The sequence below is a fragment of the Globicephala melas genome, chromosome 20, assembly GCF_963455315.2.
Source record: "Globicephala melas chromosome 20, mGloMel1.2, whole genome shotgun sequence".
NCBI lineage: Eukaryota > Metazoa > Chordata > Mammalia > Artiodactyla > Delphinidae > Globicephala > Globicephala melas.
Genome location: NC_083333.1, coordinates 35,346,114 through 35,360,971, shown reverse-complemented (window position 1 = coordinate 35,360,971; position 14,858 = coordinate 35,346,114). Strand labels below are relative to the sequence as shown.

General features: G+C 48.2%; 1 protein-coding gene and 2 non-coding genes across 5 annotated transcripts in view; 1 reads left to right on the top strand and 2 right to left on the bottom strand.

Moving 5' to 3' along the window:
• Positions 1-14,858, bottom strand: part of ICAM2 (intercellular adhesion molecule 2) — a 31,936-nt gene that overhangs the window by 12,272 nt on the left and 4,806 nt on the right. For 2 of the 3 annotated variants that reach the window (XM_030843196.2, XM_030843197.2), the window contains exon 1: positions 2,005-2,103. The exons of the other annotated variant lie outside the window; for it this stretch is intronic. In XM_030843196.2, the coding sequence (XP_030699056.2) occupies positions 2,005-2,011 (7 nt within the window). In that variant the 5' untranslated portion in view covers positions 2,012-2,103. Of the gene's footprint in view, positions 1-2,004; positions 2,104-14,858 lie in introns of those variants that run through there. 3 annotated transcript variants of the gene reach the window in all.
• Positions 3,175-3,246, bottom strand: TRNAE-UUC (transfer RNA glutamic acid (anticodon UUC)). The gene has a single exon. It is a non-coding gene; the product is annotated as a tRNA-Glu (tRNA).
• On the top strand, positions 10,270-10,342 carry TRNAD-GUC (transfer RNA aspartic acid (anticodon GUC)). The gene has a single exon. It is a non-coding gene; the product is annotated as a tRNA-Asp (tRNA).

Below are 14,858 nucleotides of genomic sequence, written 5' to 3'. Positions count from 1 at the left end.
GAAATGGTGAGTTGTTTGTTTAATGGGTATAGAGTTTCAGTTTTGCAAGATAAAAAGTTTTCGAGATTTGTTGCAAAACAGTGTAAATGTAACACAACCATCTTTAAAACAGTACATTTAAAACCAGTTAAATGGTGAATTTTATGTTATGTGTATTTTACCATAATTGAAAATTTTATTAATACAACATTATAAATCAACTATACTTCAATAAAGTTAAAATTAAAAAGACTATAAATCATTTATGTCAAGAAATATGAAACAAAGTAGACCAAATCTTAGAAAAAACAGAACTTACCTAACTTGATTTAAGAAGAAATAAGAAGCCTGAATGGTTCTACAGCTATTAAAGAAATTAAATCCATGCCACAGCTAGAGGAAGCCCGCACACCACAAAGTAGAGCCCGCGAGCCACAACGAAAGATCCCACGTGCCGCAACGCATGCCGCAACTAAGCCCGGATGCAGCCAAATAAATAAATAAATAAATATTTTTTTAAAAAAAGATGAAATCTTGCCATTTGTGACAACACGGATGGACCTTGGGGGCATTACGCTAAGTGAAATAAGTCAGATGGAAAAAGACAAATACCATATGATTTAATTCATATGTAGAATATTAAAAACAAACTAAAAACAAAATTAAATCCATAATTTGAAATCTTCCCACAAAGGAAATACCAAGTCTAGATAGTGTTCCAGAAGTTTAAGTAGAGATAATTCTAATTTTATAAAAACTCTTTCTGAGAATGCAAATCGCAGGAACACACTCAACTCTTTCTATGAGGCCAGTGTAACCTTAATACCAAAATGAGACAAGAATAGGATGAAAAAGGAAAATTAGAAGCCAGTCTCACTCATGAATATAAATGCAACAGTAAGAAAAATACAAACAAACCAAATCTAGCAGTATATTAAAAATACTAGACATCATGTCCAAGTTGGGCTTATCTCAGCTATGCAAAGGTAGTCTAACAACAGAAGAGAAATCTACATATGTCATTTATTATTGTTGGTAACAGTAAACTTCGGTGCTCTATGTCACATTACTTCTGCCCTCCTCTGACATCCACTGTATTTACAGCACATAATTTCCTGCAAGCTTAGACTCACCTTATGCTCCAGTGTCTCACCTCAAGCTTATATCACGTTGCTTTTTGCGTTTTGCCTCAGGGTCTTCTTCAACGGCTTTAGGAGTCACTTATCTGCCTGCTAGTGTTTCCCAGAAGCATAGGAGAGTTAAGTTCTCTAAGATGAAACCCTTTCATCCCTAAGATGAAACAGGAGCTGGTGGATACATGCTCCAGTCTCCTTCTTTTGGGGAAGGCAATTCTGGGCAGCATCCTGTAGACTTATCAGAGGTCCCCACAGATTTGAACTTCCTTTGCCTACAGCTGCAACAGCAATTATGCATCGTTAATTGGCTTTTTCTCCTTCGCTCCCTGCTTCCTGGCATCACCTCTCAAATAATCTACCGGAACTGAAGTCCTTGTTCCAGGCTCTATTTTTGAAGGAGCCCAAACTAAAAACTTACATTAATAGATTTAAGAAGAAAAAAAACTATGATCATCTTAGTAGATCTAGAAAAAAAAATGATGATATTCAACATCTTTCATGATAAAAGCTCTTAGCAAACTAGAAGGAAACTTCCTGGATGGCCTGGGCCCATGTGGCCCATGGCAGGGAGGCAGCCCCATACCTCTAAGTTGGTTGTGTGGTTGACAGAGCAGGGGAGGGAAGAGAAAGGACAAAAACAGGAAACAACCGCGAAAACCATAGGCCGACAATGGACTGAGAGAGACGCAGACGTGAGCTCCAGCAGGGACCGTCTGGCCGCAGGGAGCTCTGTGCGTCTCCAGCCCCTGGGCTTGAGGGAGGCCGGGGAGGGGTGGGGAGGCCCAGGGAGGGGAAAGGACAAGAACTCAAGTCTTGATTGACAGTCCATCCCAAGCCCTTTCCACTCTGCCACGAAGGAAACGAGGAGGAGCAAGGAATGCGAACTTACCTGTCATCTGCTAAAGGGCGTGGCTGCGATGGGGAAGGAGGGTGGCCAGGGGTCCAGCTTCCAGATGCCGCTTGTGGCAGGGCTGCCACCCGTTCAGCAAGTATAATGAGGCTTTGGCCCAAACTCCCCTCTCAGGAGTCACGTGCTTCCTGTCCCAGCTGTGACTCCAGACTAACCTCACTTTCAGTCCGTTACCTCTTGTTTTAAACTCTGTTAAAATATACACCCTGTAAAATTGACCATTTTAACCATCTTTAGTGTCCAGCTCTGTGGCATTAAGTCCACCCACACTGCTGTGCAGCTATCACCACCACCACCCCTCTCCAGAACCGCCGTCCCTCACCTTCATCCCGAACTGAAACCCCTCTCTTTTCAGCACTGACTCCCCCTCCCTCCAGCCCCTGGCAGCCACTGTTCTACTTTCTGTTTCTCAGCTGGACTGCTCTAGGGACCTCACACGAGTGGAATCACACTGTATTTGTCTTTTTGTGACTGGCTTATTTCACTGGGCATGATGTCCTCAAGGCTCATCCATGTCATAGCATGTGTTAGAATTTCCTTCCTGGGGGCTTCCCTGGTGGCGCAGTGGTTAAGAATCTGCCTGCCAGTGCAGGGGACACGGGTTCGAGCCCTGGTCCGGGAAGATCCCACATGCCGCGGAGCAGCTAAGCCCATGCGCCACAACTACTGAGCTTGCGCTCTAGAGCCCGCGAGCCACAACTACTGACGCCTGTGTGCCTAGAGCCCGTGCTCTGCAACAAGAGAAGCCACTGCAATGAGAAGCCCGCACACCGCAACGAACAGTAGCCCCCGCTCATCGCAACTAGAGAAAGCCCGCGTGCAGCAACGAAGACCCAACGCAGCCAAAAATAAATAAATTTATGAAAAAAAAATTTCCTTCCTTTTTAAGGCTGAATAACACCACCTTGTACGAATACACTCCATTTTGTTTATCCATTTATCAGTCAACAGACACGTGGGATGCTTCCTCCTTTTGGCTCTTGTGAAAAATTCTGCTGTGATCATGGGTGTACAAACATGCCTTTGAGTCCCTGCTTTGAGGCGACTCAAACTCTCTGAGGCAAATATCCAGAATTGGAATTGCTGGATCATATGGTAGTTCTACGTTGAATTTTTTTTTTTTTTTTCTTTTGGCTTGCAGGATCTTAGTTCCCCGACCAGGAATTGAACCTGGGCCACGGCAGTGAAAGTGCCAAGTCCTAACCACTGGACCACCAGGGAAGTCCCTCTCCAGTCTCTCTTCTGATGTGTGGTTTCTGCACTCCTGGGAGCCTTTGATGAATGAGACAGTTCCAGGATGAGTTGCCCTCTGAACCCCTGCAGGAAGCTTGTCAACATCACAGAGCTGGGTCTTCCTTGTATTTGACGTGCCCTGCCACCAAAAACATCTTCTTAACAACTAAGAACTATCGTGTTCTCAGATCTTTTCACATCGGCCACCTCGCCTAGCAATTTAAAAAACCTACCCTGGCAGAGTAGCTTTGTACCAATAGGCAAAAAGTATCAAAGCTGGGAGCAGAGGTGGGTGCTGGGCTCACCCACAAGCAGAGGTTTTGCTCCCACAGCTCCACCCCTCATAACTACCACTGAAACTTCCGGCTCAGCAAAAACACAAATTAGATCACGTCAGGGACCAACAGGACAGTCAAGGCCACGAAAGCTGAAGGTCTGCTGGCTTTGAAGCGACCCCTCTTGGTACGTTTGTGCCTTGATTTCTTCATAGAAGTTCTTTTGAAATATTCCTGTCATACTGCTGGTCAGACAAAGCCAACGTAGAACGCTGGGTGGGGACGTCACGGCAAGGCTTTGAGGGGCCCTTGTGACTTTACGGTTTGGATAGCATCTGTCGTAGACACAAATTAGGGTGCGTGTCTCATTCATCTTTTCCCCAGGAGTTATGTCTGGACTTATCTTTTTTTAAGGGGAAGCCCTCCTTTCTCTATTTTTGACAGGTTTTCTGGGGCACTTCTGTCTTCCCACTTTATCCCACCTTCCTGGTCAAATGATTTCCAAGGTTGGCATAATGGTACCCAACCTTCAGGTCTTCCCTTGATTTTGTTTTGTTTTTTTGTGGTACACGGGCCTCTCACTGTTGTGGCCTCTCCCGTTGCGGAGTACAGGCTCCGGATGCGCAGGCTCAGCGGCCATGGCTCACGGGCCCAGCCTCTCCGCGGCATGTGAGATCTTCCCGGACTGGGGCACGAACCCGTGTCCCCTGCATCGGCAGGCGGACTCTCAACCACTGCGCCACCAGGGAAGCCCCGACAACAGCAACTAATTCTTAGTTGTTGAAAGCCAAACTGCAGAGCAATGAGGAAAATATGAATACAAATGTGTCCGCGGTTCACCGCAGACTGCCGCGCCTGGCGCACTGCTCCTTCACAATTCAGACTTTGGTTTTTTTAAATAAAGAAATGAATACATTTTATTAGAACTTGTTATAAATATTTTTTATTCTCAGAGCTGAAATGCTAAGCCATCATTTAAATTTTATCTCCATTTTTTAATTAGTTATCTATTCTATACATATTAGTGTATATATATATGTCAATCCCAATCTCAGACTTTGTTTCGTCAGAGATAGCATCTCGCTGCACTTGGGCACTCCTCGGTCCAGGGGAGTAAAGAGAGAACCGCCCGGAAAGAGATTGTGGGTGCTTGAGGCCACGTGGCAGGAGCCCCGACAGAGCCCCCCAGCAGCTCACTTGGCATCAGGTCCCATAACCACTAATCAGAGCTGGGTCTGTAATAACCTGGAGCAGGGGGTGGGGGGGAGGCCTGTGAGACCTCCCTGCTGGCTAAGCACATCCTGCCTTTGGAGATGGGGGCACAAAGAGCGAAAGGGCCCAGGAAGTGGGCTTGAGCCTGGACTCCCTGTGGATCTCACTGACCAGTCCCCTGTCCGAGGGCTCTAGACCCAGTAGTCACCATCACTATTTCTGACTCTCCTAAAATACAGGGCACCCAGTTAAATTAAAAATGTCAGATAAATAATTTTTAGTATGTCTCAAATACTGTGCATTGCAAGAGTTACATACTGCGTGTGTATAGATGTACATATGTATACGTATGTATGTGTATATGTTGGTTTTTTAAGCTCTCCGGGTGATTCCAATGTGCACAGTGCTGAGAACCAGCAGTTAGGGTGGAAGAGCAGACAGCTGGGTGAGAACTCACAGGAACCTGGGGGCCGGCACGGAGGTGTGGACCGCTTTGGTGTTGGGGATGACAGGGGTTAGAGGGCAGAGGGCACAGAGGGCACACGAGGGGCAGTAGATACCTGCAAACCCCCGACACTCAGTGTGCGGGAGGGAAACACTGGGGGGGGGTCCATCTTCAGAAGGGAGGGTGTTGTCTTTCATGTTACAAACAGTGTTATACTCCCACTGGACGCCGAAGCCTGATTGAAGCCGGGCTGTGAAGCCCCCGAAGCTCTTTCCACTAGGGCAGGGTTCCCATTCTGGACAGCAGAGCAGCTTCTGGGTCCACCCCAGAACCGTCCAACTGTAACCCCGTGTGCCCGCTTTAAAAGCTATACAGGAGGGAGGGAGACGCAAGAGGGAAGAGATATGGGAACATATGTATATGTATAACTGATATATATACTGATATACATATATATATTCACTTTGTTATAAAGCAGAAACTAATACACCATTGTAAAGCAATTATACCCCAATAAAGATATTAAAATAAATAAATAAATAAGAGGGAAAAAAAAAGCTATACAGGGACGTCCCTGGTGGTCCAGTTGTTAAGACGCGGCGTTTCCAATGCAGGGGGTATGGGTTCGATCCCTGGTCGGGAAACTGAGATCCCACATGCTGTGTGGTATAGCAAAAAAAAAAAAAGGCTACAGACAGTTCTGTTGCATCATTTGGGCCAGTACCCCCTCCTCAACTCCCCTCTCCTCCTCTACCCATTTTGTGGCTTCTGAGCAAATCACTTTTCACGTCTGTTTATATCCTTCCCTTCTCTGCTAAGTTTCTGGTGCCTTCCCCTTTGAACCACCAAGAACAGGTACAATAAATGTTAATTAGACTTAAGCCAGTGGCTCGGTTTTACGAGAGACATGTTCCACAGCAAATGTTCTCAAACTTTAGCTTATATCAGCATCCCTGGAGGGCCCCAACCCCAGAGCTTTTCTCCGGGGTGAGGCTTGAGAATTTGCAGTCCTGACAAGTTCCCAGGTGATGCTGCTGGTTCTGGTCCTGGGACCACACTGTTTTTGTAAGAATGGAAAGGTGATCTCAATTTAAATAAAGTCAAGGTAATCACAACTACAAGTAGAAACTAGAGATTTGGAGGAGAAATGCTGGCCAGGGCCATGGAAGGCCAGTGCTTCCTAGAGCAGGCAGTAGGCTCACTGGCCTGTAGACTGAATGACGGAGATTGCGGGGTCAGTCTAGCAGAGTGGAGTTACAAGGAACCGTGCATGAATCTCTGCTCAGCCCATGCTGGCTGTGTGACCTTGGGCAAGTTGCTTAACTTCTCTGAGCTTCAGTTTGCTCACCTGTAAAATGGGGTCGTGCTTCTTATGTATGCATACTATGCATGGTAATTGAGTAGGCATTCAGCAGCAAGAGATTCAAGTCCAGGCCTTTGGGATCTCACAACCAAGCTCTAAGGCCCTCTCGCCCACCTCACAGCCCCCTTCAAAGGCTTTTATAATGATTCACAAAACATTGGGTCAGAGCCTGGCACAGTGAGCACTCAACCAAGATTGTGGTGGTTGTTACAGCTGGTGCCTGGACACGTACTTTTCTCTGTCCTTATAGGCTATGCTCAAGGACAGCCTAGTACGTGGCTTGACTACTGCATGGGTCTACAGAGTGTCAGATCCCAAGATCACCCCCATACAGGGAGGGGCCCGACATATGATGTTATGTTATACAGGTTACGTTTAGTCCTCGAGTGAGAAAAGTTTGTGAATATGTATTACTTAGAAACCTACTGGCTCATGAAGGACTTGAGTTGTTTATAAAGCCAGGCCCTCTGGTCTTCTTTTTGGAGCCCAGCCCCCTCTCATGGGGAGTCACCCTGCAGAGTGGGAAGGAGGAGCCAGTAGCCGTGGCAGGTGACCTGCTGAACCAAGATGCTGGGGTGCCAGGAGGAACAGTGACTGCACATGACGCCATCTAGTGCCCACAGTGAGCAAGTGTCCTGCCACCCAGTCTAAAATGTCTGACCATTAGGTCAGCTGTAGGTGATATTCCTCCACAATCACAGGGAGGTCTGAAATGAGCTGGGATCCTGAGAGAATATTTTTAAAGGGGGTGATCTATGTAGATGCAGCAAGTTTACCCATAAACATCAAACAGCCAAAGAGCTGAGGGAGGGCAAGCCTGAGAGGGTCTCTCATAGAAGGGAGAGAACCTTCTCTCTGGAAAGCATGGATGTCAGGGTAGCCAGCTGCCCTTTTCTTCCTTTAACCGTAACTACAAGAGGGAGAATAAACTGAGATGCTTTACTAGGAACTCAGATGGGAAACTGGACGCTTTCCTTAGGAAATATGCCAAAGACAGCTCCTTGGCTTGTTAGAGAGAGCAAAGGCAAAAATCCAAGAGACATACTCTTGTTTTTTTACTGTGAGGCTGTTTTCTTTTGGGGACTGAGTATTAGCTTAAGAAATATTTGAGTATAGTCAAAGATCACTTTTAAAAAATCAATTAGAGGGCTTCCCTGGTGGCGCAGTGGTTGAGAGTCTGCCTGCCCATGCAGGGGACACGGGTTCGTGCCCTGGTCCGGGAGGATCCCACATGCCGCGGAGCGGCTGCGCCCATGAGCCATGGCCGCTGAGCCTGCGCGTCCGGAGCCTGTGCTCTGCAACGGGAGAGGCCACAGCAGTGAGAGGCCCGTGTACCGGCAAAAAAAAAAAAAAAAAGAAAGAAAAATCAATTAGAGCACAGGGAACTATATTCAATATTTTGTAATAACCTATTAGGGAAAACAATCTGATAAAGAATATATATATGTATATATACATAAATATGTATATATACAAATATATACATATATATATATAAAACTGAATCACTGTGATGTACACCTGAAACAAAAAAGATATTGTAATTCAACTATACTTCAATTAAAAATTTTTTAGTTAAAAAAATCAATTAGATATTACCAGGTGTTTATGGTTTTTAACCATTAGAGTATGTGTCCAGGGTCAGGGGTGACAGCCATGGGGTCTGGGCCCAGGGGCAGCAATGGGACCTTGTTGGGCTAGTTCAGGGGCTTGAACCTGGCCTCCCTTTCCCCCAGCTCTGGGTAAGCTCTGCAGCTGTAATGAGGCCACCCAGCCAGAGTCAGGTGCTGTCACAACAGAGAACCACCTCAGTTCCTCTTGTAAATAAAAGGGCTTCAGGCTTTGGTGAGGTCAAGGGCCCAGCAACCTCCTGGGGCTTCTGAGCCACTTCCCATAATGATCCAATCAGAACCGGAGGGTGAGTTAATCCACCCACGTGCAGAGTCCTGGGCCTCCTCAGGTATAAGCTGCTGGGTTCCCACCAGCTCCTGAACTTTCACCCATTTTCAGATCAGTGCTCCCCTTCCCTCAAAGTCTCCCCGTTAGCACCCTGAAACGTGTTTTACTGGAGAGAAATTTGCCCACATCCCTCACCCCTGCACAGACCCTCCCTTTGTTTTCTTGCCCTGACTGGAGCTGGGCCCCCTGTGAGGATGCCTCTTCCCCCATTCCTCGTATCTCGGGGCTGGGCGGGCATTGGGTACTGGCTGGCCCCACATGGCTTCAGCGTTCTGGAAGCAAGCCCTCCCTCATGTGCCAGTTCTGCATCTCAAGGCCATTTCCCCTACCTGGAGTTCATAGCCGTTCCTCCTACCTGGGGTTCATGGAGGACATTGGCTCTTCCTGTTTCCCCCTACCTCCCCCACCCCTGACTCCTGCTGTCACCTTGGGCAACCACTGTGTCTACCAGAAGGCCCACCTGAGCGCCAACATCTGCTCCATTCCTCAACTACAAGTCTTTACCTCCATCCTACCACCCACCCCTTCAGTCACATCTTACTTTGTCACCATGCAATACTGCTTCCCTCCATATTCTTCATCTCCAGAATCGTCTCCGACCGCATCCCTGTCTTCCTCCATCAGTCTGGACCCCAAGGCCAACCACTCTCCCATCCACGCCCCCAGTGTCCCCTCTTTGCTCCTGCTGTGCCCCTATGGTATCCCCCATCCCCAAACAGACAAGGTTTCCTCCGCAGGCTGCAGCTCTAGCCAAGGTTGCCTCCACCTACAGTTATGCATGAGTGAGATGTAGCTAAGGAGGGCAGATTTACCCAATGGAACCAGAGAGAGGCTTCAACTTGGAGACTCAGGGAAGGAGGGTGGAGGTTGGGAGTGACATGTGGGAACTGGATTTAACTAGAAGTTGGTTCATAGAACATTTGACCCTTCCTCCCTACCCCTGATGTAGAGGGGCAGACAGCAGTAGCCAATCCCGAGGTCAACGATCAGAAGATTCTTCTCCAAAGACACTTAAGAACCCCAGAGCAAAGACCTCTGCAAGCTGGCATTTAAGGGTTCCCATACGGTTACCTAAAAACAGAGCTCATCAGTTGACAAGGTCTACCCACCAACATGGGGCCTCAATCACTTTTTCAGGGCCTCATTTTTAAGTGTGTGTAACCTATCAAGGATCACCAGACATTTAAGAAAATCTGCAACTTGGGAAAGATCAAGATAAACAAAAATGATCTCAAAGGATACAGAGATAATACAGGGAACTGAAAAACACACAAAAAAAGTCTACTTGTTTTACTCAAATACTAATTTCCCCGTAAGAAAGGGACAGGGATCAAGAACACTTGGAGATTAAAAAAATGATTGCTGAGGGACTTCCCTGGTGGTTAAGAATCCACCTGCCAATGCAGGGGACACGGGTTCGAGCCCTGGTCGGGGAAGATCCCACATGCCGCAGAGCACCTAAGCCTGCACGCCACAACTACTGAGCCCGCATGCCACAACTACTTAGCCCGTGCTCTACAGCCCATGAGCCACAACTACTGAGCCTGCGTGCCACAACTACTGAAGCCCGTGTGCCTAGATCCCGTGCTCTGTAACGAGAAGCCACCGCAATGAGAAGCCCTTGCACTGCAACAGAGTAGCCCCCGCTTGCCGCAACTAGAGAAAGCCCACATGCAGCAACAAAGACCCAATGCAGCCAAAAATAAATAAATAAATAGATTAAAACTCTTATTAAAAAAAAAGATGGCTGAGGGATTTCCCTGGTGGTCCAGTGGTTAGGACTCGGTGCTGTCACTGCCGTGGCCCTGGGTTCAATCCCTGGTCGGGGAACGAAGATCCCGCAATCTGGGGGGATCGTTAAAAAAAAAAAAAAAAAGGATTGTTGAAACTAACAAAAGCATCACAGAAAACTTGGAAAATTTCCAAGAGGCACAAAAAACAACAAATGGAATATAAGAAATAAAAGATAAGTGACATGGAGGGTTAAACCCAGAGTCCCAACATTCTACTGTTAAAAGTTCCAGAAAATAAAAAGAGAAAACGGAGGGGAGATGACTGTTTAAAAAATACAGAAGCACGTTTTTCTTAGGGGAAGCACGCAAGCCTTTAGGTTAAAAGGGCTCCCCCCGTGCCCCGCACCCAGACTTCAGTGCAAACAAGCATCAGGAGACCATCGCAAAGGTTTCCATGGATCACACTCTGCTGACACGGCAGGGGGCGGGGGGTGGGTCCTGGGGGGGTCCCTGACCGAGGCCTCGGCCTCATTCTTTCAAACCTGATGAGCCGGCACTCCGCCCCTGCTGCAGTAAGACAACTCACCCCGCCGTGGAACTGGATGACCAGCTACCTCTCAGTCCCCGGCACTGGCTTGTGGAAACCAGGATTTTTTAAAAAAGTATATCCAATATCCTTCAAATTGGAATTTTAAAACTGATAGATATTCATTTTTAACAGGTGAAAGTCACACCACAGCATTAACGATGATCATCTTGTGAAACTTCTTTCTATAATAAGCATCACCGGGAGGTTAAAGAATGCAGAGGCCCTGGCTTGCTGAAGCAGGATAGGGCCTGGGCATGTGTATGTTTACCAAGTCCCTCAGACCATGGCTCTGATACCGTCAAAGTTTGAAAACCACCGGCTTCGCTAAAAACGTTTGAACAATTGAAAAACGGCACTGGGCTTTGTCAAGATCTGGTTACAGCAAATCCGACATAAGAGGGCTTCCTTTTCAGCCAACACTTTCTCCACTCTCTGCCTGCCCTCCCAGCCCCTGTGACAGCCACCAGCCACCTGGAGTGACACACCACGGCTCACAGGCTGCAAGGGGAAGAGCAGCTTTGCTAAGCAACAGCTGTGGTTTTATTGTGTTTTTCAGCATTGCGGTTTTATTGTGCTTTTCCTGTTTCTTCCTTCTGCAGCACGAGAGAAAGAAGGTGGGCTTCTGAGCCTCCCAGAACGGAAGTCAGACCTCAACTCCACACTTCGCGGGGCCGAGGGTAAGTTATCCACCTTCTGACCCTTTGTCCCCCCTTCGCTCCCCCTAAAATTGTTCTGGGTGCTGAGGAGAAGGCATCTCCTCTCCATCTTCACCCTCCACCCCCTCCCTTCCAACCTGGCCATCCCAGTCCCTGGGAAAAGATACCACAACAAACCCTGCAGCCTTGTGCCAAGGAAGGGCAGTGGGGGATGCGCTATTCCCTGCCCCACCCACCTCCCCTAGTTGCGTTCAGCCTACATCGCATCAGGTGTTGCCCCAGCACGGTAACCATCCAGGTAAGCCAGTCCAGGTAACCATCAGGGCCAAACATGTTATTTGTTGGTGGGGAAAGTCAGAGCAGCAGGTAGAGAATCCCTCTTCTCCGCGCCCTCGCGTCATCTGAGAGCACCAGCTTTCGATCCTGCTAAAGGCAGACAGCCCAGCATCGGCCTCACATTTCCTGGGCATATGTAGTGGCCTTTTCCCTGGACCTGTACCTACTGTCTGAGTCAGGAGGGCTCAGCTCAGCCGCGGTGATGAACCCAGACATTTCTGTGGCCGAGTGCAAGGGTTTCTTGTTTCGCTGATGAGAAGTCTGTTCTGAGTCAGGTGACTCTGATTCACGTGGCTTCCGTTTTGTGCCTCCACGATGGCCCATCACTGAGTCGAACGGAGAGCACTGGAATGTCGTGCTGGCTCTTAAATGGACCAGTGGCCGGAATTAGTCACATGTCCTAAGCTAACTTCAAGGGAGTCTGGGACTGCTGTCTTCCTGGGTATCCGGAAAGAGGAAAATAAGATCTGATGAAAAGATAGCATTATTTCTGTCACTCCAAACACCCCTCCTTCTTTTCTTTTCTCTCTTTTTTTTTTAATTAAAGGCAAAAATTGGAGATAAGGGTATATTCCCTCTAGGAGAATATCCCGTTAGCATGTAAAAGGCCTCTGAATGGTATTACAGTGAAGAGGGAATCTATTTAATTCAGCATTTCCTGAACTTATTTGGTCATTGAGCCCTTTTTTTCTAAGTTTAATCTCCGTTGGAACTAACATTCTAAGCTACAAACTTTGGGAAATTGTCCTCGATGTGTCAGCTGTGGCCCTTGGTTCTCTCACCTGGTACCAGCCACCTCTCAGTGCACCTCGTCTGGAGCAGGGGACGCCCCTGGAGAATCCTGGAGCATGGCTACCCCACCCCACCCCATCGTGAACAGTTCTTTCTGGGCGCCTCCCCTCCCCACTTCCTGTGATTCACATCCACTGTGCAGCCCCTTTCCAGGAACTCATAAGAGGGAGGGGTGGGCCTCAGGCACAGATGCTTATTTGGAAGGGACCCGAGTTCAACCTCTGACCCAAAGAAGAATTCCCCTCGTCTGTTCAGGGTGAGGCCCTTCCCCTCTGTTGGATTCCTCCACTCGCTCACTTGCAATCCTCCTTTGGCCCTGCTGGGCGGCTCAAGCTGTTAGGCAGCCCTCTCTCCGGGAGCCGGGATCTGCTGTTGGGGACCCTGCTGCCCCTCTTCCAGCTCAGACTCCCTGGAGCAAGACAGCAAAGCCTGCTCATCACACGACAGACATCCGAGCGCCCACCAGCTGCCCCCACGTCTCTCTCGGCCAAACTCCTGTGTCTTCAAATGTCTGTGACAGGGACTTCCCTCTCAGTCCAGAGGTTAAGACTTTGCCTTCCAATGCAGGGGGTGCGGGTTCAATTCCTGGTAGGGGAACTAAGATCCCACATGCCTCGGGGCCAAAAAACGAAAACATTAAAAAAACAAAACAAAAAAAACCCAGAAGCAATACTCTTAACAAATTCAATAAAGACTCGAAAAATGGTCCACGTCAAAAAAAATCTTTAAAAAAAAAAAGTCTGCAGCAGTTTCCAGGCCCCTCACCGCCTGCCTTCCACCCCCAGCCCCATCGTCAATGGCAAGGTCTGACGCATCTCCCATCACCTTTCTTTGGGCTCAGCATTCCGGTTTCCCGATATCTTCTGGACTCCTAATTGGGTCATGTATCGTCTTGGTGATTAGCTACTCTTTCTAGCTTTGCATTGCCTGCTAGCAAACTTGCTGAGCGTACTTCTGTGGCTCTGAGGCGGGCTGGGCAGGGGAAGGTGGATTTGGAGAGGCTCAGGGAGGAGGGGGCAGGGAAGAGTACTTATTGGGCTCACCTGCCAGCCCTCTCAGAGGCCAAGTTTATTTACACAGTTGCTCTCTTGCCCACCCTGCCCCTCCTGTTTCAGGAAACTTCCCCCGGGAACCCCTGCTGTCTTCCAACATGGTTTCCCAGGGGTTGCCATGGTCTCACCAGCCCTGCTCCTTTGCCCACAGTTCATTGGCCCAGACACGGGTTCATGACCTGATTTATGGCCTTGGCGAAGGGTCTAGGCAGCCTCTCACCAAAGTGAAGGATGTTAAATGTTCTTTGTTTTGATGATATTAAGCCGCATGAGCTGTTTGTAAATTTTGGAAACTAATCCCTTGTTGGTCGCATCATTTGCAACTATTTTCTCCCATTCTGAGGGTTGTCTTTTCGTTTTGTTTATGGTTTCCTTTGCTGTGCAAAAGCTTTTCAGTTTCATTAGGTCCCATCTGTTTATTTTTGTTTTTATCTAGTATCTCCCAGAGTAATGGACTGAAAAAGATCTTGCTGTGATTTATGTCAGGGAGTGTTCTGCCCATGTTTTCCTCTGTGAGTTTTACAGTATCTGGCCTTACATTTAGGTCTTCAATCCATTTTGAGCTTGTTTTTTGTGTATGGTGTTAAAGAATGCTCTAATTTCATTTCAATGTTCTTAATCTTGGGGAAATACTGGTCTGCAGGGAGAAGGGAATGCGGCCCACCAGCCACTGGGCACAGACGCCCCAGTGCAGTGCCCAGCCCTGCGGGAAGGGCAAGCAGGCTGGGCTGTGACGTTGGCTGTTACGGTCTCGTGAAGCTAAGGCATGGGTCCAGCACACACGAGAGAGATGGGACAAACATAGAAAGACAGTCAGATAGGTGCATTCACTGATGGAATACAGTTGGGTACATCTGCACATATATTTAATAACCAAAACACTCAGAAGAAAAATCCTCTTCCCAGCCCTACCCTGACTCAGCATGAAAGCGACACACCCTACCTCAGTGCCCTGAGACTGTGGCCCCGGCCTGACCACCTGCTGGCCTCCCTCCTGAGGGCCCACACCTCTCCCTGTTCTCAGCAGCAGCTGAGGGTGCTACCAGCCAGTCCAGGACACCATCCCAACCCTGGCTTAACAGCTCTGCGGGGAACCCAAGCAACAGGAAGCAGCCGGCAGGTGCCAACAGGGTCTTGAAGCCCCACGTGCATCCAAGGACCAGTGCTTCAGACAGAGGGTGTGTCCAC